General features: G+C 32.4%; 1 protein-coding gene across 1 annotated transcript; it reads left to right on the forward strand.

Annotated features, from left to right (window-relative positions):
* The first annotated feature begins 46 nt into the window (after window positions 1–46).
* LOC101264093 (uncharacterized) lies at window positions 47–22,718 on the forward strand. The gene is made up of 14 exons (XM_019212339.3): window positions 47–1,860; window positions 2,090–2,206; window positions 2,296–2,492; window positions 2,572–2,782; window positions 2,911–3,148; window positions 8,100–8,250; window positions 8,357–8,641; window positions 18,911–20,207; window positions 20,716–20,826; window positions 20,918–21,132; window positions 21,223–21,433; window positions 21,551–21,788; window positions 21,892–22,039; window positions 22,181–22,718. Exons 1-14 carry the CDS (start codon window positions 582–584, stop codon window positions 22,487–22,489), a joined length of 5,007 nt encoding a protein of 1,668 aa, XP_019067884.2. The 5' UTR covers window positions 47–581; the 3' UTR covers window positions 22,490–22,718.
* The last annotated feature ends 534 nt before the right edge of the window (window positions 22,719–23,252 follow it).

Consider the following 23,252-nt stretch of genomic DNA (forward strand, 5'->3'; position numbering starts at 1 on the left):
TTATAACTCAGTTGGAGAAAAATATTTTCAACAGTTAAGGCCACAAAATATTTTATAGGATACCAATTCTCAATAGACGCCAACACTCATCAAATTGAAAAGAGATAGTAAAAAAAAAACAAACTTAGAGCTAAAAATCTGACAGATATCACTATCTTAAGCTTTTACATGGAGGAGAGACCACTTTCCTGAATGATATTTCCTTTAGTAAATATCCCCACTTAAAATATCTTCCAGAATTAGCAGATACGGTTGGTGCTTCATTGAGTCAATAAGGAAACCCATAGAAAAAAAGATGAACCATCAAATTCAACGTGACACAAGATCGTTCCGCTTTTCAATTCTCAGAGTTTAAGCAACATCAGCCCAAGAAATTTTGCAGAATCAAAGGTACTAAAATGCACATAACTACTCTGGAAAACACGGGTCTAACAATTAATTGATACCTGGTTGACAAGTAAACTGAAGAGAAATATTAGTATCCAAGAATCTTATTTTCGTGGCTAAAAAAGGTCACTTTTGAATTTCTCATATTAAATTTCAAATGATAGACTGACCCTTTTGGCAGAAAAGAAATCAGTATGAGCTTCTATCGATCATTTCTTCTTTTGCTCAGTTGCTTTTACGTAGTCTTTTCTGGTGCCAGTGCTTCAGACATCATTACCAGTAGTGAGCCCCTGAGGGACTCGGGAACTGTCTTTTCGAGTGGCAAAAGATTTAAACTGGGATTTTTTAGTCCTGGGAATTCTGCAAATCGTTATGTAGGGATTATGTTTAACCTACCATCACCAACACCAACTGCAGTATGGGTAGCTAACAGAGACAAGCCTATAAATGATTCTAGCGGATTACTCACACTATCAGAAGATGGCAATCTAGTAATCTTGAATGGACTGAAGGAGATAATATGGTCATCCAGTATTTCAAACTCTATGAAGAATTCTACTGCTCAACTCTTGGACACTGGCAACTTAGTCTTGAAAGATAGCTCAAACGGGAAAGTTCTATGGGAAAGCTTTCAATATCCTACAGATTCTCTCTTACAGCTCATGAAAATGGGCATCGATAAGAGTACTAACTCAACGGCTCTCCTGAAATCATGGAGAAGTCCTGATGATCCATCTGTTGGGAGCTTCTCAGCTGGAATTCAACTTCAATACATCCCCCAGGCTTTTATTTGGAATAACACCGTTCCTTACTGGCGTACTAGTCCATGGGATAAACAGATCTATATTGGAATACCCGAAATGAAATCTTCCTATCGCTCTGGTGTTGAACTTGTAGCTGATAATGCTGGCACCGCATACCAAACTTATTCCAACGGAAATCAGTCTTGGATACTCTATTATTCCTTGAACTCAACAGGGTCTTATCAGGAGAAGGTTTGGGATCAAAGTAAGAAGGATTGGGTGGTAACGTGGGCAAATCCCCGAAGTGAGTGTGATATTTATGCTAAGTGTGGGGCATTTGGAAGCTGTAATCCAAAGAGCTCTCCAATATGCAGTTGCATACAAGGTTTTAAGCCTAAAAATGAAGGAGAATGGGAGAAAGGAGAATGGTCTGGTGGATGCATCAGAAGGACTGCATTAGACTGTGAAAGGAACAAAACTGATGTTGAGACGGGAAAAAAGGATGGGTTTTTGAAGATGCAGACAATGGGAGTACCAGATTTTGTAATTTGGGTATCCTCTGCGAAAGAAGACTGTGAAAGTGACTGTTTAAGTAACTGTTCCTGCATGGCATATTCGTACTACACAGGCATTGGTTGTATGCATTGGAATAGAAGCTTAATTGATATTCAAGAATACTCCATGGATGGGGCGGCTGATTTGTTCATTCGTCTTGCCTACTCTGAACTTGGTAACATACTTCTTTTCAACCATGAGCTTTCAATTGTTTAGCTTATTTTTTTGGAACGACAAGGAGTTAAAATTTTGAAGTCTTCTAGGCTTTGAAGAATATAACCAAGAAACTCCTAATAAAATTTACCATACCATTGAAGTAGTCTCAAATTCTCATATAGTGCTTTCACTTCCATGGAATGAAAGATATGCTAAAGAACTGTCTATTGCTTGTACATGCTTTGCAGCTGCAAATGACAAGAAAGATTTCCCTGTAGCAGCTATTGCAATCACTGTTTCAATAGGCTCAATAATAGTTATCTTATGTGGATATCTTTTCTGGAAATTGTTGGCTAAACACAGAGGTAATTGTTCAAATGAGATTTTTGAGAAGACAAACTAGAACTTCTCCATCTGCACATTGTTTGATTTATGGATGTCCATTCTAAACCAGAAAGAAAGAGGAAAAGTGAAGCATTCTTAAGAGAAGCATCTCCAAAATGTTACCAAAACGGCATGATTAAAGATGATATCAATCAAGTCAAGATTGAAGATATCACCTTGTACAGCTTTGACATGTTAGCAACTGCAACTGACAGATTTCACTCAGCTAGCAAGCTGGGGCAAGGAGGCTTTGGTCCAGTCTACAAAGTAATGTTTCTTGACACATCTCTACTGTGTTCCTGACAAGTGCAAAGAATATGAGATAAATAAGATTGATTATCTGCAGGGAAAATTGCCAGATGGACAAGAAATTGCAGTTAAAAGGCTTTCACATTCTTCTGGGCAGGGGCTACAGGAGTTTATGAATGAGGTAGTCGTGATATCTAGACTACAACATCGTAATCTTGTTAGGCTCCTCGGCTGCTGCACAGAAAGAGGGGAAAAGATCCTGGTGTATGATTTCATGCCCAATAGAAGCTTAGATGCATATCTTTTTGGTCAGTGCAGAATTTTGTTTCATTGGGTTTGCCTGTCCTTCTACTTAAGTACTTCCAGACTCAAAAGAAAGTTGTATGTCCTTAAGGAAACAAATTCCATCATACATTTCTCGGTGATGCCTTTTCAGGTTCACACCAGGAAAAGTTCCTAGATTGGAGTAAACGAGCCATCATTATTGAAGGAACTGGTCGAGGCCTCCTTTACCTTCACAGAGACTCAAGACTACGAATTATTCATAGAGATCTGAAGGCAAGCAACATCCTGTTGGACGAATACCTAAACCCAAAAATTTCGGATTTTGGCATGGCGAGGATTTTTGGAGGCAATCAAGACCAGGCACGCACTATAAGAGTTGTTGGCACATAGTAAGTTCACGTTGCTTCCTTCAGTTTTTCGTGGATTATGAATTGTGATAGTTTTTATATATCATGGAGTTAATACTCCATTGTTGCAGGTTACTGCAATATCAAAGAAATGACAGTAAGAAACTTGAAGAAGAAAGAGAAGAAGCTAATAGATTTTCTATATTTCAAGTATACAATAATGACTCCTATTTATAGGGATCATGTCATTTCTATTTGATCACATTTTTGGAGTGGAAGTTAGTTACAACTAACTACAAGTTGCCTAACTACTTCCATGACTCCTAACTAACTAATTCTAACAAACCTAACTACCTATTGGACTTATGTAATTCCAATACTCCCCCTCAAGCTGGAATCTCTATAGACATTAAAGACTCCAAGCTTGTTGATCAGTTCAAGATGTTGAGAAACTCCCAGCCCTTTGGTTAGAAGATCTGCTAATTGCTCCTTTGTGTTGATATATTCTGTGTGTATCATACCACTTTTGATTTTTTCCCTCACAAAATGACAATCAATCTCAATGTGTTTGGTTCTTTCATGAAAAATAGGATTAGCTCCAATTTGAATTGCAGCCTTACTATCACAGTGCAATTTTACAGGAACTATCACATTCACATTAAGTTCTTTCAATACTCCAAGTAACCAAGATATTTCTGATACTGCAGCTGCCATGCTTCTATACTCAGCTTCTGCTGAACTTCTGCTGACTGTATGTTGCTTCTTGGATTTCCAAGAAATGAGTGAATTCCCTAGCTTGATTACATACCCTGTCACTGACCTTCTTGTGTTTGGACATGATGCCCAGTCTGAGTCACAGAATGCCTCCATTTCATTGCTGTCTTCACTGCTAAGTAGTATCCCTTGTCCTGGACATCCTTTAATATATCTAACCAATCTCAATGCAGCTTCCCAGTGAGACACCTTAGGTTTCTGCATGAACTGTGATAAAACTTGTACAGCAAAACATATATCAGGCCTAGTAGTTGTTAAGTATAACAATCTACCAATTAATCTCTGATATGCAGTAACATTTGCATATAAAGGATCATCTGTCTTTGCAGTGGCTTCATCATATTCAACAGTAGTTAATTTGACACCTGATTCTAAAGGTGTGCTTGCTGGTTTTGACCCTCCAAGACCACAGTCAGAAATCAACTCTAGTGCATACTTTCTTTGGCTAAGAACAATACCATTTCTTGATCTTAGTACTTCAATACCAAGAAAATACTTTAGATCACCAAGATCTTTCATTTTGAAGTTACTATGTAATGTAGTCTTTAGATCCTCAATTAGAACACTGCTATTTCCAGTTATAAGAAGATCATCTACATAGATCAACACTGCTGCAATATCATCACCAACTATCTTTGTGAAAAGAGAATGATCATAAGAACTTTGAGAATAACCAGCAGTAACTAGAGCCTCAGTTAGCTTAAGGTTCCATTGCCTGGAAGCTTGTTTCAAGCCATATAAAGATTTCAACAATTTACTACTGGAGAAAATGTTTCATGATAGTCCAACCCTTCTTGTTGATTATAGCCTTTGGCAACTAACCTTGCCTTGTACCTTTCCACCTCACCATTAGCTTTAAGTTTAACTTTATAAACCCATTTTGAACCAATAGGATGTTTACCAGATGGCAAATCTACTATTGCCCAGGTATTGTTTTGTTCTAAAGCAGCTACTTCAGACTGCATTGCATCCACCCATTGTTGGTGTTTGGAGGCTTCCTTAAAGCTGGTGGGTTCCACTATAACTGAGAACCCCTTGATAAAGTTTTGATAAGATGGTGTCAAGAGTTCATATGACAAATTATTAGCAATAGGATATGAACAAGTCATATTAGACTTAGTTGAAATTATGTAATCTTTATGCCAAAGAGGAGGCCTAGTATTTCTAGCAGTTCTTCTAGCAGGTGTAAGATCACCATCATCTGTGATTTCACTATGTTGTGGCTCCAGCAGATTATTCTCTAAAGAAGCATCAACTTCTGATTGTATAGGATTGATCTCCTCAACATGATCTTCAATAGAATCTACAGGATTTGAAGGTATATTATCATCTGCATGATCAAACATATCCATTTGTATAGGAGCAGTATAATCTGTGGTTGATGATACTTCTTTTGTGATAACATCTTTGAAAGGAAATGAATCTTCCATGAATGTAACCTCCCTGCTCACTGATATGACATGAGTCTCCAAATCCATGACTTTATATCCTTTTTGTGTCTCTGAGTACCCAATGAAGACTGATCTTGTTGCTCTTGGAGCAAATTTATCTCTTCTTGGCAAAACTGATACAAAACATAAACATCCAAACACCCTCAAATGTTCTAGATTAGGTGCTCGTTTATAAAGAAGTTCATATGGTGACTTCCCTTGTAATACAGTTGTAGGCATTCTGTTTATCAGATAAGCTGCAGTTTTAACACAATTTCCCCAAAATCTGATAGGAATTTCACTGTGAAATCTCAGTGCTCTGGCTACATTTAATATGTGTCTATGCTTTCTTTCAACAACACTATTTTGTTGAGGTGTATAAGCACATGAACTCTGATGAACTATTCCAAGAGAAGAAAACAAAACACTGCATTTAGAGTTAAAAAACTCAGTTCCATTATCAGTTCTCACAACTTGAACTTTAACACCAAATTGTGTATTAACCATCAACATAAAGTCTTTCAATATAATGTGCACATCTGATTTGTGTTGAACTAGACAAAGCCAAGTAAATCTACTGAAATCATCAACAATTGTCACAAAATACTGCTTATTATCATGTGTAAGAACTTTGTAAGGTCCCCAGAGATCAACATGAAGAAGTTGAAAATTATGAGTTGACTTAGAATTACTTGTAGGAAAACTCAATCTACTTTGTTTGGCCACTGGACATATTTGACAGCAATTGTATGTGGAGATGTTGAAGTACTTCTTAAGAGAAATTATCTGTTCCATAACTTTGATAGGTGGATGTCCAAGTCTGAAATGCCACAAGTCAGCCAAACTTGCACCCTTTTTTGATGTTGAAGCTGAATTAACTCTTGCTCTAACAGTACTTTGTAGTAGGTATAAACCATCAATCTCTTTACCAATCCCAATCACCTTGCCATTGTAAAGTTCCTGCAGTACACAAAAGTGAGGAAAGAAACTCACACTACAAGATAATTCCTTGGTGAGTTTTGCCACAGATAGTAAATTGAACTTAAAATCAGGTACATGAAGTACATTCTTCACTGTCTGATTTCCAAAAATGACTGAATTGCCTGTATGTTTCACTTGAGCTCTGCTTCCTGTTGGCAACTGAACTGTACTCGAGTATTCATTCTTTGTGTTTTTCAATTCATACATGAGCTCCTCATATGAAGCAACATGATGAGTAGCTCCTGAATCAATTATCCAGTCATATGCAGATGATTTAGTCTGTAAAGAAACATTACCTGTCAAGTTAGCCTTGCAGTCACTTGGTTCTTTGTTGTGTAACAGATTCTTCATTTGATTGTATTCTTTCTTTGTGAATTCAGATTCCTCCCTCTGTTTATCTATTGAAGCATTGTTAGCATATGGCTTAAAGTTTCCAGAATTTCCAGTGTTGTTGTAAGTATTACTACTGTAAGAACCATGTGATCTAAAACCTTCATTGTTGTTCTGGTATGATCCAGTAGAATCTGATTGTTTCCTCTTACTCTTGAAGTCAGAAGGATATCCTACCAGCCTATAGCACTTTTCAGTTACATGATTTTTGAAACCACAGATCTCACATCCAGTATTGTTATTGCCTGGCAATACTTTCTTCCCTTTGAATCCTTGTCCTTGTCCTTTTCCTGCCATCATAGTAAGTGGTTCTTTATTTGAATCCACAACACCTAATACTCTTTGGCTTTCCTCTTGAATTACAGTTGCATAAGCTTGGTTAATTGTAGGTACCTCACTTTTCAGCAACAAATCACTTCTCACATGACTGAAAGTCTCATTTAACCCCATCAAGAACATCATCAATCTTTGTTGATGTAAATGCTCAATGTAAGGCTTAGCATCATCACATTTACATGATGGTGAAGGCACCAATACATCATACTCATCCCATAAATCCCTCAATTTAGAATAATACTCTGTTACAGAATCCGTACCTTGCTTTAATGTGGCTACTTCTGTCCAAAGTTGATAGATCCTAGTAAGATTAGATTTATCAAACCTCTCCTTGAAATCTTCCCAAACTCGTTTTGCATTTGATGCATATACTATTGTTGTTAACAAATTGTTTGCTACTGTGCTGCTAATCCATGAAAGAACCACTGCATTGCACCTTTCCCATTGAACTGCTAATTCATCCTTGTACATACTCTTTAAACAGGTTCCATCTATGAAGCCTATCTTGTTCTTCACCAACAGTGCCAATCTCATCGATCTGCTCCAAAGACCATAATTCTCAGGTCCTGTAAGCTTTGTTGTGATCAATGCAACACCAGGCGTGTCTGAAGGCTGCAGATAGAGTGGATGATTGTGTCCAAGAGTTGCTACAGTAAGTTCTGCCATGGCTATAATCTGATCTTCAAAAATTACTTCGCGGAAAGAAAAAATTCGAAATCAAATTAGTCCTAATTACGCCCGCTCTGATACCATGATAGTTTTTATATATCATGGAGTTAATACTCCATTGTCGCAGGTTACTGCAATATCAAAGAAATGACAGTAAGAAACTTGAAGAAGAAAGAGAAGAAGCTAATAGATTTTCTATATTTCAAGTATACAATAATGACTCCTATTTATAGGGATCATGTCATTTCTATTTGATCACATTTTTGGAGTGGAAGTTAGTTACAACTAACTACAAGTTGCCTAACTACTTCCATGACTCCTAACTAACTAATTCTAACAAACCTAACTACCTATTGGACTTATGTAATTCCAATAAATTGTCATTGAGATTTGTGTTTTAATCTGTTATGCAGTGGTTACATGGCCCCTGAATATGCAATGCATGGAAGATTCTCAGAAAAATCAGATGTCTACAGCTTCGGTGTGTTGATATTGGAAATTGTCAGTGGAAGGAAGAACTCTAGCTTTTATGATGATGAAGGTGAACTGACTCTACTTGCATATGTAAGTTCATTCTTGCAACTATGAAGCTTTGCTAACTCATCAAACCAAAAATATAGAGGAGAAAAATTATGAGAATAATATTTTCCTCTGTTTCTTTGTTCATTAGGCATGGAAGTTGTGGAATGAAAACAATATCATAAAATTGATAGACCCTAAAATATTTGATTCGAGCTTCGAAAAACAGATGGTGAGATGTGTACATATTGGATTCTTATGTGTTCAAGAATATGCAGAAGATAGGCCAAATGTCTCGTCAGTTCTGTCAATGCTGACTAGTGATATGGCTGAACTATCTACTCCTAAACAACCTGCATTTACCGGAGGACATGCTTCACCACAGCAAAGCCAAGGGTCCGTGAATACTGATACCATAACTGTACTGGAACCACGATAAGGATGCAGAGTTTTCAAAGATCATTACTTCCCGTAAATTGCATACTATTTCTTTCTTTTGAATGTGCATAGGGCTAAAACACGCAAGTTGATCAATTTTTAACTTTGCATTATGAAAATCCTTAGAAAGAAAGTAGACAAAAGGAAAAAAAAGAAAAGAATAGCAAATCCTCAATAAATAAGACTTGAAAAATCATACCTACTGTACTGATACACGTAACGGCGTCGGCGAGAAATGGCCACTCGTTTTACCACTGTTCTTCTTAGAGATTTACAGAGAAGTGAATTGGTGAATTATTTTAGGTCATTCACACAAGTTATTTGCGAGTTGGTTAAAGACTGTAATTGTGTTTGTTTTTTTTTTCGTAAAATAATATGAAATTTATCTAAATCTTACTTAAAGCTAATTACTTTGATATATTTTAACTTGTAATATTATGTACGTAAATTCAAGTGAATATATATTTTTTATATTCATAACATATTTAATTCACTTCCTTCACATTTCTCTTATTTCGCTGACCACTCTCCATTGTAATAGGGATAAATAACAAACCTCGTGCATCTTTAGGGAAAAAGTTAAAAATATCCTTAAACTATGTGAGAAAAAACAAAAATGCCCTCCCTTGATAATTTTGCTAAAAAATACCCTTATCTTCAATACTTTAACTTAAAAATGCACTTGTAGTCATTATTTTGGTCCATAAATACATCTATAGTCACAAAATGGGTCAAATGAGTAAATATATTAATATTTTTCTTTTTAAACACATTTTCTTCCTAATTAAAATATTATTAACGAATATTATTCTTGTTTTCTTTCTTCTAAAATCACTTTAACAAATAAAAATGAAGGAAATATTTTTTTTCTTCTTAATCTCATATATATTAATTAAAATAGAATAATTTCATATACTCTTTCAATAGATAATATATGTCATATACATATAAAATCATAATATATCTATCATTAATTTATATAACAATGAACACCATATAATAGTCTGCTAACCACACAAATATTGGAGTTTATATATTCACTGTGGGTTAACCCAGTTAGGGTAAATTCTAAATCCGGCATATTCTACCTGAAAGTAGTAGTACGAGATAAACATTATTAAGAACTAAACTATTTTCTATATAATAAATGAGAATCCATGGAATGGAGGCAAAAAAGGAATGCTTTAATTAATATAGTCAATTGAAAAAATATATATATATTTATTGTATGTGTGACCAGATTATCCTCCATCAAAAATTACTAAATTTGAAATCATTTAATTGTATATTAAGAGTTTATATCTACTTCATTGATTGCAGTAGAAAATTAAAATTCTAGGAGTAAGTTTTTTGATAGCTTAGTAGAATTTTCTCCGCCAATAAATTTAATTATGGTTAGTAAATTTATAAGAAGTTAAATTGGGCCGGACAGATGAGTTATATGTTCAACCTCATAATGACTTTCACATATAACCACTAAAAAATAACTTAACTATTCTTCATAGCTATAGTTTGATAATTATAATTCGTAGCTACAAGTTATAGTGAGGAGAGAGGCAAGCGAAATTGAGAGAGAGAGAGGAGAAAGGCGAGAGAGAGGGCAGAAAATGGGAGAGAGATGAATTGTATATGTATATTGGTTAGATAATTGTATATAATACATATGTATTTGTATATATGACAATTGAGATTGGGAGAGAGAGGAGAGAGGCGAGCGAGAGAGGACAGAGAGGTGAATTGTATATGTATATTGGTTAGATAATTATATATTATACACATGCATTTGTATAAAAAGCAAGCGAGATTAGAAGAGAGACGCGAAAGGCGAGCGAGATTGAGAAAGGGAGGAGAGAGATGAGTGAGAGAGGGCAGAGAGTATGAGAGTGGTGAGCTGAATATGTATATTGATTAAATAATTGTATATTACACATATGTATTTGTATATTCTAATGTATCATACATGTACAAATGTAGCTAATTAAACAAACTCGAAGTCAGCCCACATAATTAATGTATAATGTTAGTCGTTAGTGATAATTATAGCAAATTATAACAATGATGAGTAATTAAGTAGTATAAATTTACTTAACTGCGTAATTTTTCCATTAAAGAATTGTAAACATTCTTTAGTTGCGTGGTTAAGGAGAGGTAATGGTAACTCTAGAAACAAATTGTAGAGATTAAGAAAATGATTAAGGAGATTAGGAGAAGCTCACATATTATATACCTTAATAAAATTAGATTATTTCATGGATATTTGAGTCAATCTTATAAAAATGATCAAGAGATCTTCTGGAAACAAAAATCTAGAGATTTATAGTTAAAAGAAGGTAATAAAAATTTCTCATTTTCAAATCCGCTAGGCATTATAAGGATAATAGAGCGTTTTTATGATATTACATGGTTTCAAATCCGGTAGGCATTTAAGTACCACCAATACCCTGGTCCTTTTTTAATCAAAAGTCTTACGTTGAGAATGAAAAATCTTTGATTGTGATCGCTTTCCTCGAATAAGGCAGTACATTGTTTTTTTTTAATCTACCTCTCAACAGGAACCTATATGAAGTTTTGACCAGCTATCTATGAAAAAATAATGAACATATCTTATAAGATTTCCAAAAAATTCTTCAATTTTTTTCACATTCAGATGATTAGTCATCTGTCTCTCACGACAATTACCTACCCGCGGTAAATTTTGATCTAATTTATGTATTACAGGGTCCTCCATTCAACTTTGTCATATTTTTCCTCTACCATTTAAATTCATCTTATGAGGAGTCACATATATTTGATATAATTTTGACGTATGTGATATAACTCTCTTTTACTAGTTTTTGGCGAAATTGATAAATAACATCAATATAAAAGAAAAGAAAATAAAAATGCTCTTTTGAAGAACTATTTTTTAACTGGAGATTTATTAGATAAATATATATTATATAACAAAAAGAAATGGATCCATAAATATATAATTATTCGATCGATTATTTTAAAGTAAAAGAAGAATGTCAAAGAAAAGAATTAACTCCAACAAATCATAGAGAAGCTCAATAATACGAAAAATCAAGCCCATAATGTTGGCTAATTGAGAGGAAGAATCTAACGTGGGTCAGTTTCAGCCAGCCAATAAAGAAGTTGATCAAATTAATTTCTGTATTCGACAACTAAAATATTATTGTTAATAGTATTATTATTGTTAATTATCAAATTAATATATATGCACGCTGATGTTAAGGAAGCTATGGTGCTTTGTCACCAAAAACCATATAATAATCATATATTATATTCTGGACATGTTTTTCACAACCCTACAAATGTTAAATTTATTTAGAATTATCCAATTTTGACCTTAGACCAAGTTTGACAAAACCATAGATCTCACCAGCTTCTTCAATTATAATATTAATAACAAGTACAATATTTCTTTTGGAAATAAGAAAGTCAAATAAATATATTTGAGTTTAATTATAACCAGACATAAACTATGTATGGTTAAAGTGGAATTGGAATAGTTAAGCTACTCAATAGACCAATTATTTTTATACTGACTAATTCTTCTAGTTCAATTGTATGCAAATTGAAAATATATCCTATAGTTTATATCAACTGATCATCCCCCAAATCAATTAAAGTTTGACTTACTTAAAATGGTATATATGCATGTATATTCACCCACTTTTAACTTAAAATCATTTAGTCAACAATTTTCACATAAGAAAATTAAGACAAATAAGAATGATATTTTTGGCACTCTTTGTTCTTGCGCTTCTTGTTTTGAATATCTTTTATGTGTAACTTAATTAGAATGATTTATGAAATTTGTATGAAGCCAACATAAAAGCAAAAGTATATGAGTCAAACTTAATTAGTGTATTACACACTATAATAAAAATAAAAGCGACAATAAATATTAATATTAACAAAGAGAGTTAAAAATTTTACCGATATAAATTAAATATCATTAGAATTAATGTAGCTAAAGGCTACAAATAATGCTAATTATTACTAAAAATACATATTTAGTCGGTAATAATATTTTTGATATAGTGACATTAACATATTCATGATCCTATCAACTTCAAGAAAGTGAAATGAGAGAAAAAAGAGATGCTAATTTTTCATAGTGTGGTCCTATAATGTATTATTAGTCATAGTTTATGACTTTTTATTATATATATGTTGTCTGAACATAAGGGTTAGTTCATGACACACGTTGGTAGGTTGAAAAAACTAAAAGAGGAAAACTAAATTCATCCATTTATACCGTACCAAAACTAAAATAAATTATATATGGAAAATTCTAATTTATATTGAAAAAATGGTTACTATGATAGAGAACAAATGAGACTTGTACCATTTTACTTTTTAGTAAGATCATTCTGCAAGTAACATGCACCAATAATAAAGGCAATAGAAATCATTGTCTTTTTTTGGAACAACTTAATCATACCATATGCTAGAGCTCACATAAATGACATGTATATATTTTTACAAGTCACACCCCAAAAAAGTTGTTCAAGTGTTCTAGTGCCCAACTTTTTTTTTTTTGGTCATTTTTAACATGTTTTTTTTAAATAAAGAATTATTGTTAAAAAGTCAGCTTTGCTGTAGATCTGTTCTTGCATCTAAAAATTAAAATTGAATACATCCTCTGCTTGGTCAATTATGTTTTACCAGAAATAAGATAAGAAAAAGGTCGAAAAGGTAATGGGACTTCACCTACTCCATTAATAGAGAAAAGAGGGGGAGGGGAATTAGTGTTTTATGACCATATTAAAAGAAAAAATGAAAAATTATGTATCGACTAATCCAGAAAATATCAGGTTTGCCAAAGGATAAGGAAGAGTAAACGGACTCTATCCCTTCTATTCATTTTAAATGTCATTATTATTATAGAAAAATTACGTGAAATGACAAACTATACTAAGTAATTAATTAATAAAAGTATAATTTAATTTATTCTTGTTCTACTAAATATAGAAAGAGATTAATATAGTGAAAAAAAGAATAATTTAATTGAGATTAAAAAAAGAACAAAAAGATTGATTTAGTTAAATTATAATTATAATTATAATATAGTGAGAGAAAAAATAATTGATGAGATTAAAAAAAGAACAAAAAGATTGTATTAGTTAAATTATAATTCTAATTATAATACTTTTTTAAAGATGTTTGAAAAAACAACCATGATTTATAAGTAAAATAAATCAGAGGGAGTAGTTATTACTCCATTAAATCAGAGGGAGTAGTTATTACACCATTATTCTTATATTAGTTGATCACTTTTCATTTTGTATGGTGCTTAGCAAATCATAAGAAGACAATTTTACTAATTTATTCCTTAAAAAATTTATTGAAAATTTTACAAACAAATATGAACACTTTTTAAAAGAATTAATTGCAAGAGTAGTATAGAAAATATTCAATTAATGCTCTCTTAATTTAAGATGAACAACTAATAAAAGAAAAAAAAACTTTTAGCATAATGATCAACTCATATGAAATGAAAAAAATAGTATTTTAGAACTAAAATGTCAAAGAATATATATATTTATTAGTCCTCCAAAAAATAAAGAATTTTTTTAAGGAAGTTTTTGCGTCATCATAAGAGTATATATAAGAGAATGTAAATGCAAAATTAGAAATATCATTAAAAGTTCTATATATATGAATTTATTGATTGAATCAGATTTCATCTCTCTTTATCATGTGTCTTTCATATTTATAATTTACAAATGTTTTTTCAATGATCTTGTTGATGTTCAATGTATTGGTTATCTAGCATATGCGTCACATGATTTTTTCGATGTCTAAAACAAAAAGAACAAGAGGAAGAATCCTAATAACTATCGATTAAGCTTTTTTAAAAAAAGAGACGAGGATTCACTCTTTGAACAGCCGCGAATCACTGCACAACCTTTCTTCTGCTTACGTAAATTTGTTTTACTATTTTTTTCGATAAAAGATGTTCAATCGATATTTTTTTAACTCATGTTGTGCATGGTGTTGAATTCACCAATTTTTTTTTTGACATGAAAGCAATTTCGAGGTTTTAACCAAACTAAGCCATTATATAAAGTCATTCACCAAAATAATATGTTTTTTTAAAATTTTATAAAACTAGTATAAACGTATTCCACAATAACGTTTTAGGATATATTTTTTTTAAAAAAAGTTGATGGCGTCAGATTGATATATGTTACTCATAGTAGCGTTTTACTCCTAAAACGTTACTCACAGTAACGTTTTAGGAGTAAAACGTTACTGAAAATAACGTTTTAAAAGTAAAATGTTACTTACAGTAACGTATATCAACCTAATGCCGTTAGTTTTTAAAAAATAAAATATACCCTAAAACGTTACCGTGAAATACGTTTATACTAATTTTGTAAAATTTTAGAAAAATGTATTACTTTGGTAAATTGTTTTATATAATGACTTAGTTTGGTTAAAAATTCAAGCAATTTGAGTAGCATGTATATCATAATTCATTTTTTATGGTGTGAGAATCTTACACCCCTCGGTGATAACACTAAATTTAAATGTAAGCGGAAAAAATTGTTGCATAAAAAATTGCGTTATTAAAATATCCACTAATATATAATTCTATGGGGGAAAAAATATCACTAGCTATTTGCTCTTGTAGAAATGATATGTTGATATAATACTTGCAAGATTTTAAGAACACATTTTATATATCATATAAATTATATTGTAAACATTATATATAAAGATTGAAATTTATTTCTTAATTAATTCCATACAAGTTAAATAAGATTATATGAAATGAAAGAGGGATTATGTTATTTCGGGGTATACTCTAGAACATTGCAATCCATCTAAAAGGCAATTAGTTGGAAACTAATGTAATATGAATACAAGGGTTTGTTGATGCAGATATTGTGGACATTTGAGCACAAAGGAAGGGGAAAAAAGAAAGAAGAAAAAAGACTATGATTATTACTTCCTAGAGGTTTTAACCAAAGTAAGCTATTATATAAAGTCATTCATCAAAATAATATGTTTTTTTTAAAATTTTACAAAATTAGTATAACCGTATTTCACAGTAACGTTTTAGGATATATTTTATTTTTTAAAAAGTTGATGGTGTCAGATTGATATATGTTACTCACAATAACGTTTTACTCCTAAAACGTTACTCACAGTAACGTTTTACTCCTAAAACGTTACTGAAAATAACGTTTTAAAAGTAAAACGTTAACGTATATCAACATAATGCTGTTAGTTTTTAAAAAATAAAATATACCCTAAAACGTTACCGTGAAATACGTTTATACTAGTTTTGTAAAATTTTAGAAAAATGTATTATTTTGATAAATTATTTTATATAATGACTTAGTTTGGTTAAAAATTCTACTTCCTGCCTTCTCTTTTTACTCATCTATTATATCAGTATTAGAAATGGATATTTAGTTTTTAAAAAATGGCAAAATAATTTATTTCATTATACATTTCTCAATATTTAGATGATTAATTATATACAACAAATACAAATATTTAAAAGAATATTGAAGTCAAATATAAATAAGTAAAAATGCATTGTGTGAATATTTAAAAAATAATTGTATAAGTTATTCGATTGGGACACGATGTTTTAAAATAAAATAAAAATTTGCAATCAGTAACAAACAAGAAGAAAATAGTAATTCTTAAACTGAGCAGAGCAGCAGATTCACACATTCTGATTATTTAAACTTGGACATGTTTGTTTCATAACAAACATTAAATAACACTTCTTTTTGTCCGAGCAAAATTGACTCTTCAACTAACAAAAATTATTTCTTCCGGTATTTTATTAAAATTAAATTAAATTATAAGATATATCTAATGTTTATATTTGGTCCAATATAGACATTTTTTACACAAGTGATCTTATTTATTTATTCCTTTTTTAAAAAAAGCTTTACATAATAATGAAATAAGTGGTTTATATATTTATATATAATTTAAAAAAAAATCATATTACGTATCTCTTATATTTTTGGGGGGTGACTGAATTTCTCTAAAATGTGCGCCATGCTAAGAATCAAATTATTTGTCGATATTTTTCTTACATGCCTACTAAGAAAATATTAATTAGAAGGAATTTTGTAACTGGTTTCTATTTTTTTAATTATTGAGGCATTTGTAATCTTCAAGAATAATTAAAAAGGTAATATAAATTAAAAAAATTACTTAAACATCTAAAATCACGAATATTATTTTCATTCTTTTCCTTTACATGTTCGTTAATCAACTAGAATAAGAAGGGGGTAGTTGTATACTTGTACTGATTTATCTTGGATAATGTTTTTTGAAACTTTACAAATTTGTACTTAAAAAAGAATTAATTATAAGTGTAAAATAAAATACAAAATTAATTTTATATTGATTTGTAAATTACTAAGTGACTTGGAATAATTTAATAATATGAATAATTAATATGAGACTAAGTAATAAGATAACTATTTTAAAAAAATCATGATAAATAATTTAATATAGAGCACTTCCTTAGAAAAGCAGTTCAACTTACAAGTTATAACAAACTGTATTTGAATTACAGTAAACCAAAAGTGACAAAGCCATCCCTCTGAACAGCCCAAAAGATCTACTTTAAGAAAAAGGGAAATTACACTGTTATTGACAATTTCTGATTTTGATTCTTTTAGATTTATTTGGTAAAGTGTATTCAATGTTTAATTAATTGATATGTGTATTTTTTTATCCTTCTTATTATAAATATTCACAATTTTAACAAAGTATTATGTGCTAAGACATTCAATTATCAAAGTATTATTAAATTTTAGAGATTATTCTAAAAATGACATTATTTTTTTTTATAGAAATGAGCGAAAATACATATAAGAGTTAGTTGCTCAGTCAAAATTTATAAGGATCAAAATCAAAATTCATTGATCATTGAAACACCAAATAGCAATTATTTTCCTTAAAAGAAAAGGAAAATTTCTTTGGACCTAAAATAAAAGGGACACAACATTACTTAGGACTAAGGAAATTGTAATTTAATGTAATCAAATTATTAGTTTCAAAATGGAAAAAATCACCATAATAGTAGCTAAGTTGTAGACATGCTAAAAGAGGCCCATTTGACCATAGAGCTATTCTACTGCAACTTGCAAACAAAACATATATACTGAAAAATGCGATTCATTCATTCCCTGCAACAACTTATTTTCTCTCAATTTAAGGGGAATCTACGAATTCAATAAGTTGTACACATTTATTTTTTTTCCCGTTACTAGCAATTCACAGTACAAAAATCATTTTACATGGTTTGACTTATAAGTTAGTATTAATGTTTCATCCTATATACCATTTTTAAGACATAATACATGAAAAATACTTTTTAACTTGACCTCAAGTATCAACTGACATTTATGTCCTCTAATTTTGTGTATGCACAAATAGATATTTAAAATTGTATAAAATTGAATAAGTAGACACACGTGTATTGCGTGATATAATACACACAAGACACAAAATTATCATGTAAGATGTCACATAGGACAAATGTGTATAACTATTCAATTTTATAAAAGTTTAAATATATATTTACGCACACTCAAATTAAATGATATAAATCTCAGTTGAGAAGGATATATTCATGTAATAAGCACAAACATTTTTAAATAACAATATTGTACCAAACATGTCTTGAGACTACATTATTAAAAGGAGATTTTGATAATATTAGAATATGTATTTAGTTCAAATATAATGTGATTTATCATTCAAACAAAAAAATATTTACTCAATTATGAGAAATTATGTAAAAAAGTCATTTAATTTTATTTTATTTTAATATAAATCAAAAATCTAACATGACAAAATAAATAATTAATACAAAATTAATTAAATGACTTTATTATGTAAATCTTTTGAGATATTTATTGTTTTGAAATCTTTTCCATTAATAGTTATAGTCCTTAGAGTCCTAGTGGAGTATATATTATTGAAATCAAGGCATTTCTACTCCCCTTTATTTACACAAAAAAAGCAGAAATTGACTAGTGGGGCAGAGTAAGGTGGCTGGTCAGTGGTCAGCCTAAAGAATCTTCAACTACATATGTAGACAACCTTCTTTCAGGTCAATCTTTCTCAACTTCTTAGATTATTCTTACTTAGCCATCTAATCTGCAACTCATCAGAACCTTCTTCTTTCTTTTATTTTCTATACCCTTTACCATTCTTCTTTCTAAAATCCCTTCTCCATTCTTGAATTGTGGCACCATTTCCAAATTCTTGAATGGCCACTGGATTTACCTTCCCCCCCTTTTGGTTCCTGTTTCTTTTCATTCTTTCTTGTTTCTCCTCATTCTGTTTAGGTGGTGACAGAGTTACACTAGGAGAGATTTATAAAGATGGTGATAACCTTACTTCTAAAGGAGGGGATTTTGTGTTGGGGTTCTTTAGTCCTGCAGGTACTAGTAAAAGGTATCTTGGTATATGGTATGTTGATATACCAGTAAAGACATATATATGGGTTGCCAACAGGAACAAGCTTGTTCATGATAAAAATGGTACCTTTTCAATTGATACAATTGGGAATTTGGTTGTTAAAGATGGAAATGGAGATTTACTATGGTCGTCTAATGTTTCTGTTCAAACCAGAAATTCTACGGCTTGTCTGAGAGACGACGGCAATCTTGTCATCCTTAATAATGACAGGGATGCTGCGAGGTTAAATTCTGAATTATGGGAGAGCTTCTCGGATCCTACAGATACATATGTGCCTGGAATGGAAGTTCTCATAGAAAGACAAGGCGAGCAAAAAGTTTTCCGTTCTTGGACAAATGAGAGTGACCCTTCACCTGGGAGGTACTCAATGGGAGTTGATCCTCGTGGAACACCTCAGATTATTATTTGGGATGGACCGAATAGACGATGGAGGAGTGGACATTTTGATGGAGCGGAATTCATTGGTGTTCCAGATGTGATCAGAACAAATTTTTTCTCTGGTTTCAGAATTCTAAACGAAGGAGATAATAAATTGTTACTCACTTACAGTGCCTCAAATACATCTTCTTTTCTGAGGTTTCAGCTTACTGTGACTGGAAATGAGCTGCAACAGAGGTGGAACGAAGACGAGGGTGAATGGAACACGTTACAATCTAGGCCAGTAGGTGGTTGTGACTTGTACAACTTTTGTGGGAATTTTTCAGAATGTAATAAAGAAGTATGTCAATGTCTAGAAGGATTTGTACCAAGTGTTCAGGAGGAGTGGCATGCTGGGAACCGAACTGGAGGATGTGTTAGGAAGACAGAATTGGAATGCAGGAAAAATAGCAGTGTTTCAAGGAATGATAGTTCAAAAGATGATGGATTCTCGACTATTCGGAGAGTTAAATTACCTGACCATGCTGATGTTGCAGAAATAAGCACAGAAGAGTGCAAAATCAAGTGCCTGAATGATTGTTCCTGCAATGGTTATGCTCATGTCAGAGGAATCAATTGTATGGTATGGCGTGATGATTTAGTTGATATAGAGCATTTTGAGGAAGGTGGGAACACTCTTTATGTTCGTCTTCATCCTTCTGATATCGGTAAGCACAATACTTTCTGCTAAATTCAGAATCTCTTACCAGTTTTCTTCTCATTCGTGCAATTATACAAATCTAAAACCAAATAAATTGTGCCTTAGTACAAAGATTAGTATAACATAATAGCATTTGCATGTTGCCACTTGCTTTTCTCCATATCTTTTTTTCCTTCTTTTAAGAATGAGCACATAATATGAAACATTACAAAGGTAGCTCTTCTTTTCCTGTGATGAACAAAGAAAGGTAGGTTTCCTTTTGACTAGTACATCTGAGATTCAGTGGAGGACTACGCCAAATTCTACATCAATGAGATAGTTAGGTTTCATGGGTTCCCTTGTCTATCATCTCAGATAGAGGTCCTCAATTTACCTCTCATTTCTGGCAATCGTTTCTACTCTTTATTAGTAGCAAGCTCAAACAATAAGCAGATAAATTGTTTTCTTCCTCGTGTTTAAAGAATGATTAGCCTTTCTAATTTCTTGATTTCTCCTTTGAAAATCTTTTGAAACAGGTAAAAAAAAGAAGACTATCATAATTGTTGTAATATCAATTCTAGCAGCTCTGGCGTTGGTTGTTATGGTAGCCATTTGGCTAGTGTGCAAGTACAGGGCCAGAAAACGAGGTAAATTTTGATGCAGTAACCTTTCTCACTTGTTCGTTGCATATATGATGTGTTCCATGTTGTACTTATAATTTCGATTTGCAATTTTCAGAATCCAAGAGGACCAGTGAAATTCCCAAAAACCATTTAGTTAGGAGTGGAGAGTTCTCCATGGAATATTCTGGACCAGGTGACATCAGTGCTGAAGGGCATCAAGGAAATGGTTCAGAATTAGCATTTTTCAGCTTCAGCATGGTGGCGACAGCTACTGACGACTTCTCTCTTGCAAACAAGCTTGGGCAAGGGGGATTCGGCCCCGTTTACAAGGTAAATTTTCAATCTTGATAGATTATTCTGTTCCTTAAGGAGCTATATGGCCATTTTTTGGACTAAAGTTAATGTTTTTCAAATCTTTAGGGAAAGCTACCTTGTGGTCAAGAGGTTGCTGTAAAAAGGCTTTCACAAAAGTCTGGACAAGGTGATGAGGAGTTCAAGAACGAGATCACTCTAATAGCAAAATTGCAACACAGAAATCTTGTTAGACTTTTAGGTTGCTGTGTTGAAGGAGAAGAAAAAATGCTGATTTATGAGTACATGCCCAACAAAAGCTTAGATACATTTCTATTTGGTAAGTTCAGAAAATTTTATCAAAATAATTTCTGCTGCTTCCACAGATGTACTATAATAGCAAGACATCTCATTGAGATAGACACTAACAACTGTATTGGCTGTTAAACTTTGACAGATACTGCTAGGAAATCCCTGTTAGACTGGAGAAAACGCTTCAACATTATCGAAGGAATTGCCCGAGGATTACTGTATCTCCATAGAGATTCAAGGCTTAGAATAATCCATAGGGATCTAAAGGCTAGTAACATTCTGTTGGATGAAGAAATGACCCCAAAAATTTCAGACTTTGGCATGGCCAGAATATTTGGAGGAAACCAAAATGAAGCAAATACAAATAGGGTTGTAGGAACATAGTAAGTTATCATTTGATTTTAAATCTTGTAAGAGACTAATTTCAAAATTTCGTGTTCCTAGAGCTAAATCCATTTCATTTTGTACCTTGTTGTTAAACAACAGTGGATATATGGCTCCTGAGTATGCTATGGAAGGCCTGTTCTCTGGCAAGTCTGATGTCTACAGCTTTGGCATAATATTGCTTGAAATTATATGTGGACGGAGAAATACAAGCTTTCGGACAGATGAGCATTCAGGCATCATTGGATATGTAAGTCTGACTAATTTCTCCAACTATTTCTATCTTTTTAGTCAAGAACAAGCTGTCTAAATAATGGGGCTAATTTCTTGTGTGATGAGCAATGACGGAGTGGTCATCTTTCTCATATTTTTCTGGTGGAAAATATTTCAGGCATGGGAGAAGTGGGATGAAGGTAGACCAATGGACCTGGTGGATCGTTCAATTTGGGATGGTTGTCAACACAATGAAGCATTGAGATGTATACACTTGGCATTGCTTTGTGTTCAAGATTTGGCGGCTCACAGACCAAACATGTCTTCTGTGGTTCTGATGCTGGAAACTGACAATGTAAGGTTGCCCTTGCCTAGGCAACCTACCTATACTTCAATGAGAAGATCTGTGGATGAAGATATATGGCATGGGAATCAGGATTTAACATCTTCCAACAATGTCACAGTTAGTGTACTAATAGGTAGATGATTGGTTAATGCTTGTTCCTTCTTACATACCTGCTTCATTTGAAGAGAATGGGATCAAGTAGTGTAACTATGTAAAGTTATAGTTGGAACTATGTTCATAATTTTTTGTTAGCTAGGTAAACTTTCGCACATCATGTGTATTGTAATTAGAAGGTGGTTCAGCTCTGCAAGCTGAAAGAGAGATATGTCACAACCTTGTTCAATCGGTATAGCTGAAGTTCTTTTGTTTACTGTTTGTAGATGGAGATGCTCCACCAATCGAGCAAACCCCACTTGTCATATCTAAGTTAGAATGAAGCACTTCAGTCGTTCAGTATATATCACTGCATAATCAAGGGACAGAATTACATGTTTGCTATCTCCTATCACTTCAAGAAACCATTTTACAGTTTTTCTAAAGCTTGAGAACTAGTATTTCGTCCGTTGAAACACAAGCCATAGTTATTACCAGGTTCTGCATAACTTGAACTATCTGTAGGGAGATCAGCTTGTGTTCCATTTGGGACAGAAGGGGAAATGGAATTATTTACTATTTAATAAATCAGTGTCGTGGTTGACTTGTTGCACGAAACTCAAATATGGAAGAAATCTTCAACTTTTGAGTGTTCATAACACTATTTTCTTATTTTTTAAAAGGGAATGACCTATTCTACCTTATACCCTCTTGTAGATCCATACACAGGTGAACTTTGCCAAGTTCAAACTTCACCATCAAACAAGGGGGCTGCTAACACATTCACCGTGTGGGTCGGAGCTGTTTGATT

This window comes from Solanum lycopersicum, chromosome 2, assembly GCF_036512215.1.
Source record: "Solanum lycopersicum chromosome 2, SLM_r2.1".
In the NCBI taxonomy this organism is placed as follows: Eukaryota; Viridiplantae; Streptophyta; class Magnoliopsida; order Solanales; family Solanaceae; genus Solanum; species Solanum lycopersicum.

What these genes read in the sequence shown, in the direction of transcription:
- LOC101264093 (XM_019212339.3), top strand. Translation starts at nt 582, where the DNA reads ATGAGCTTCTATCGATCATTTCTTCTTTTGCTCAGTTGCTTTTACGTA. An exon ending in ATAAGAGTTGTTGGCACATA is followed by an intron (nt 3,149 to 8,099) that starts GTAAGTTCACGT and finishes TCTGTTATGCAG; the next exon opens with TGGTTACATGGCCCCTGAAT. An exon ending in TCTTCATCCTTCTGATATCG is followed by an intron (nt 20,208 to 20,715) that starts GTAAGCACAATA and finishes CTTTTGAAACAG; the next exon opens with GTAAAAAAAAGAAGACTATC.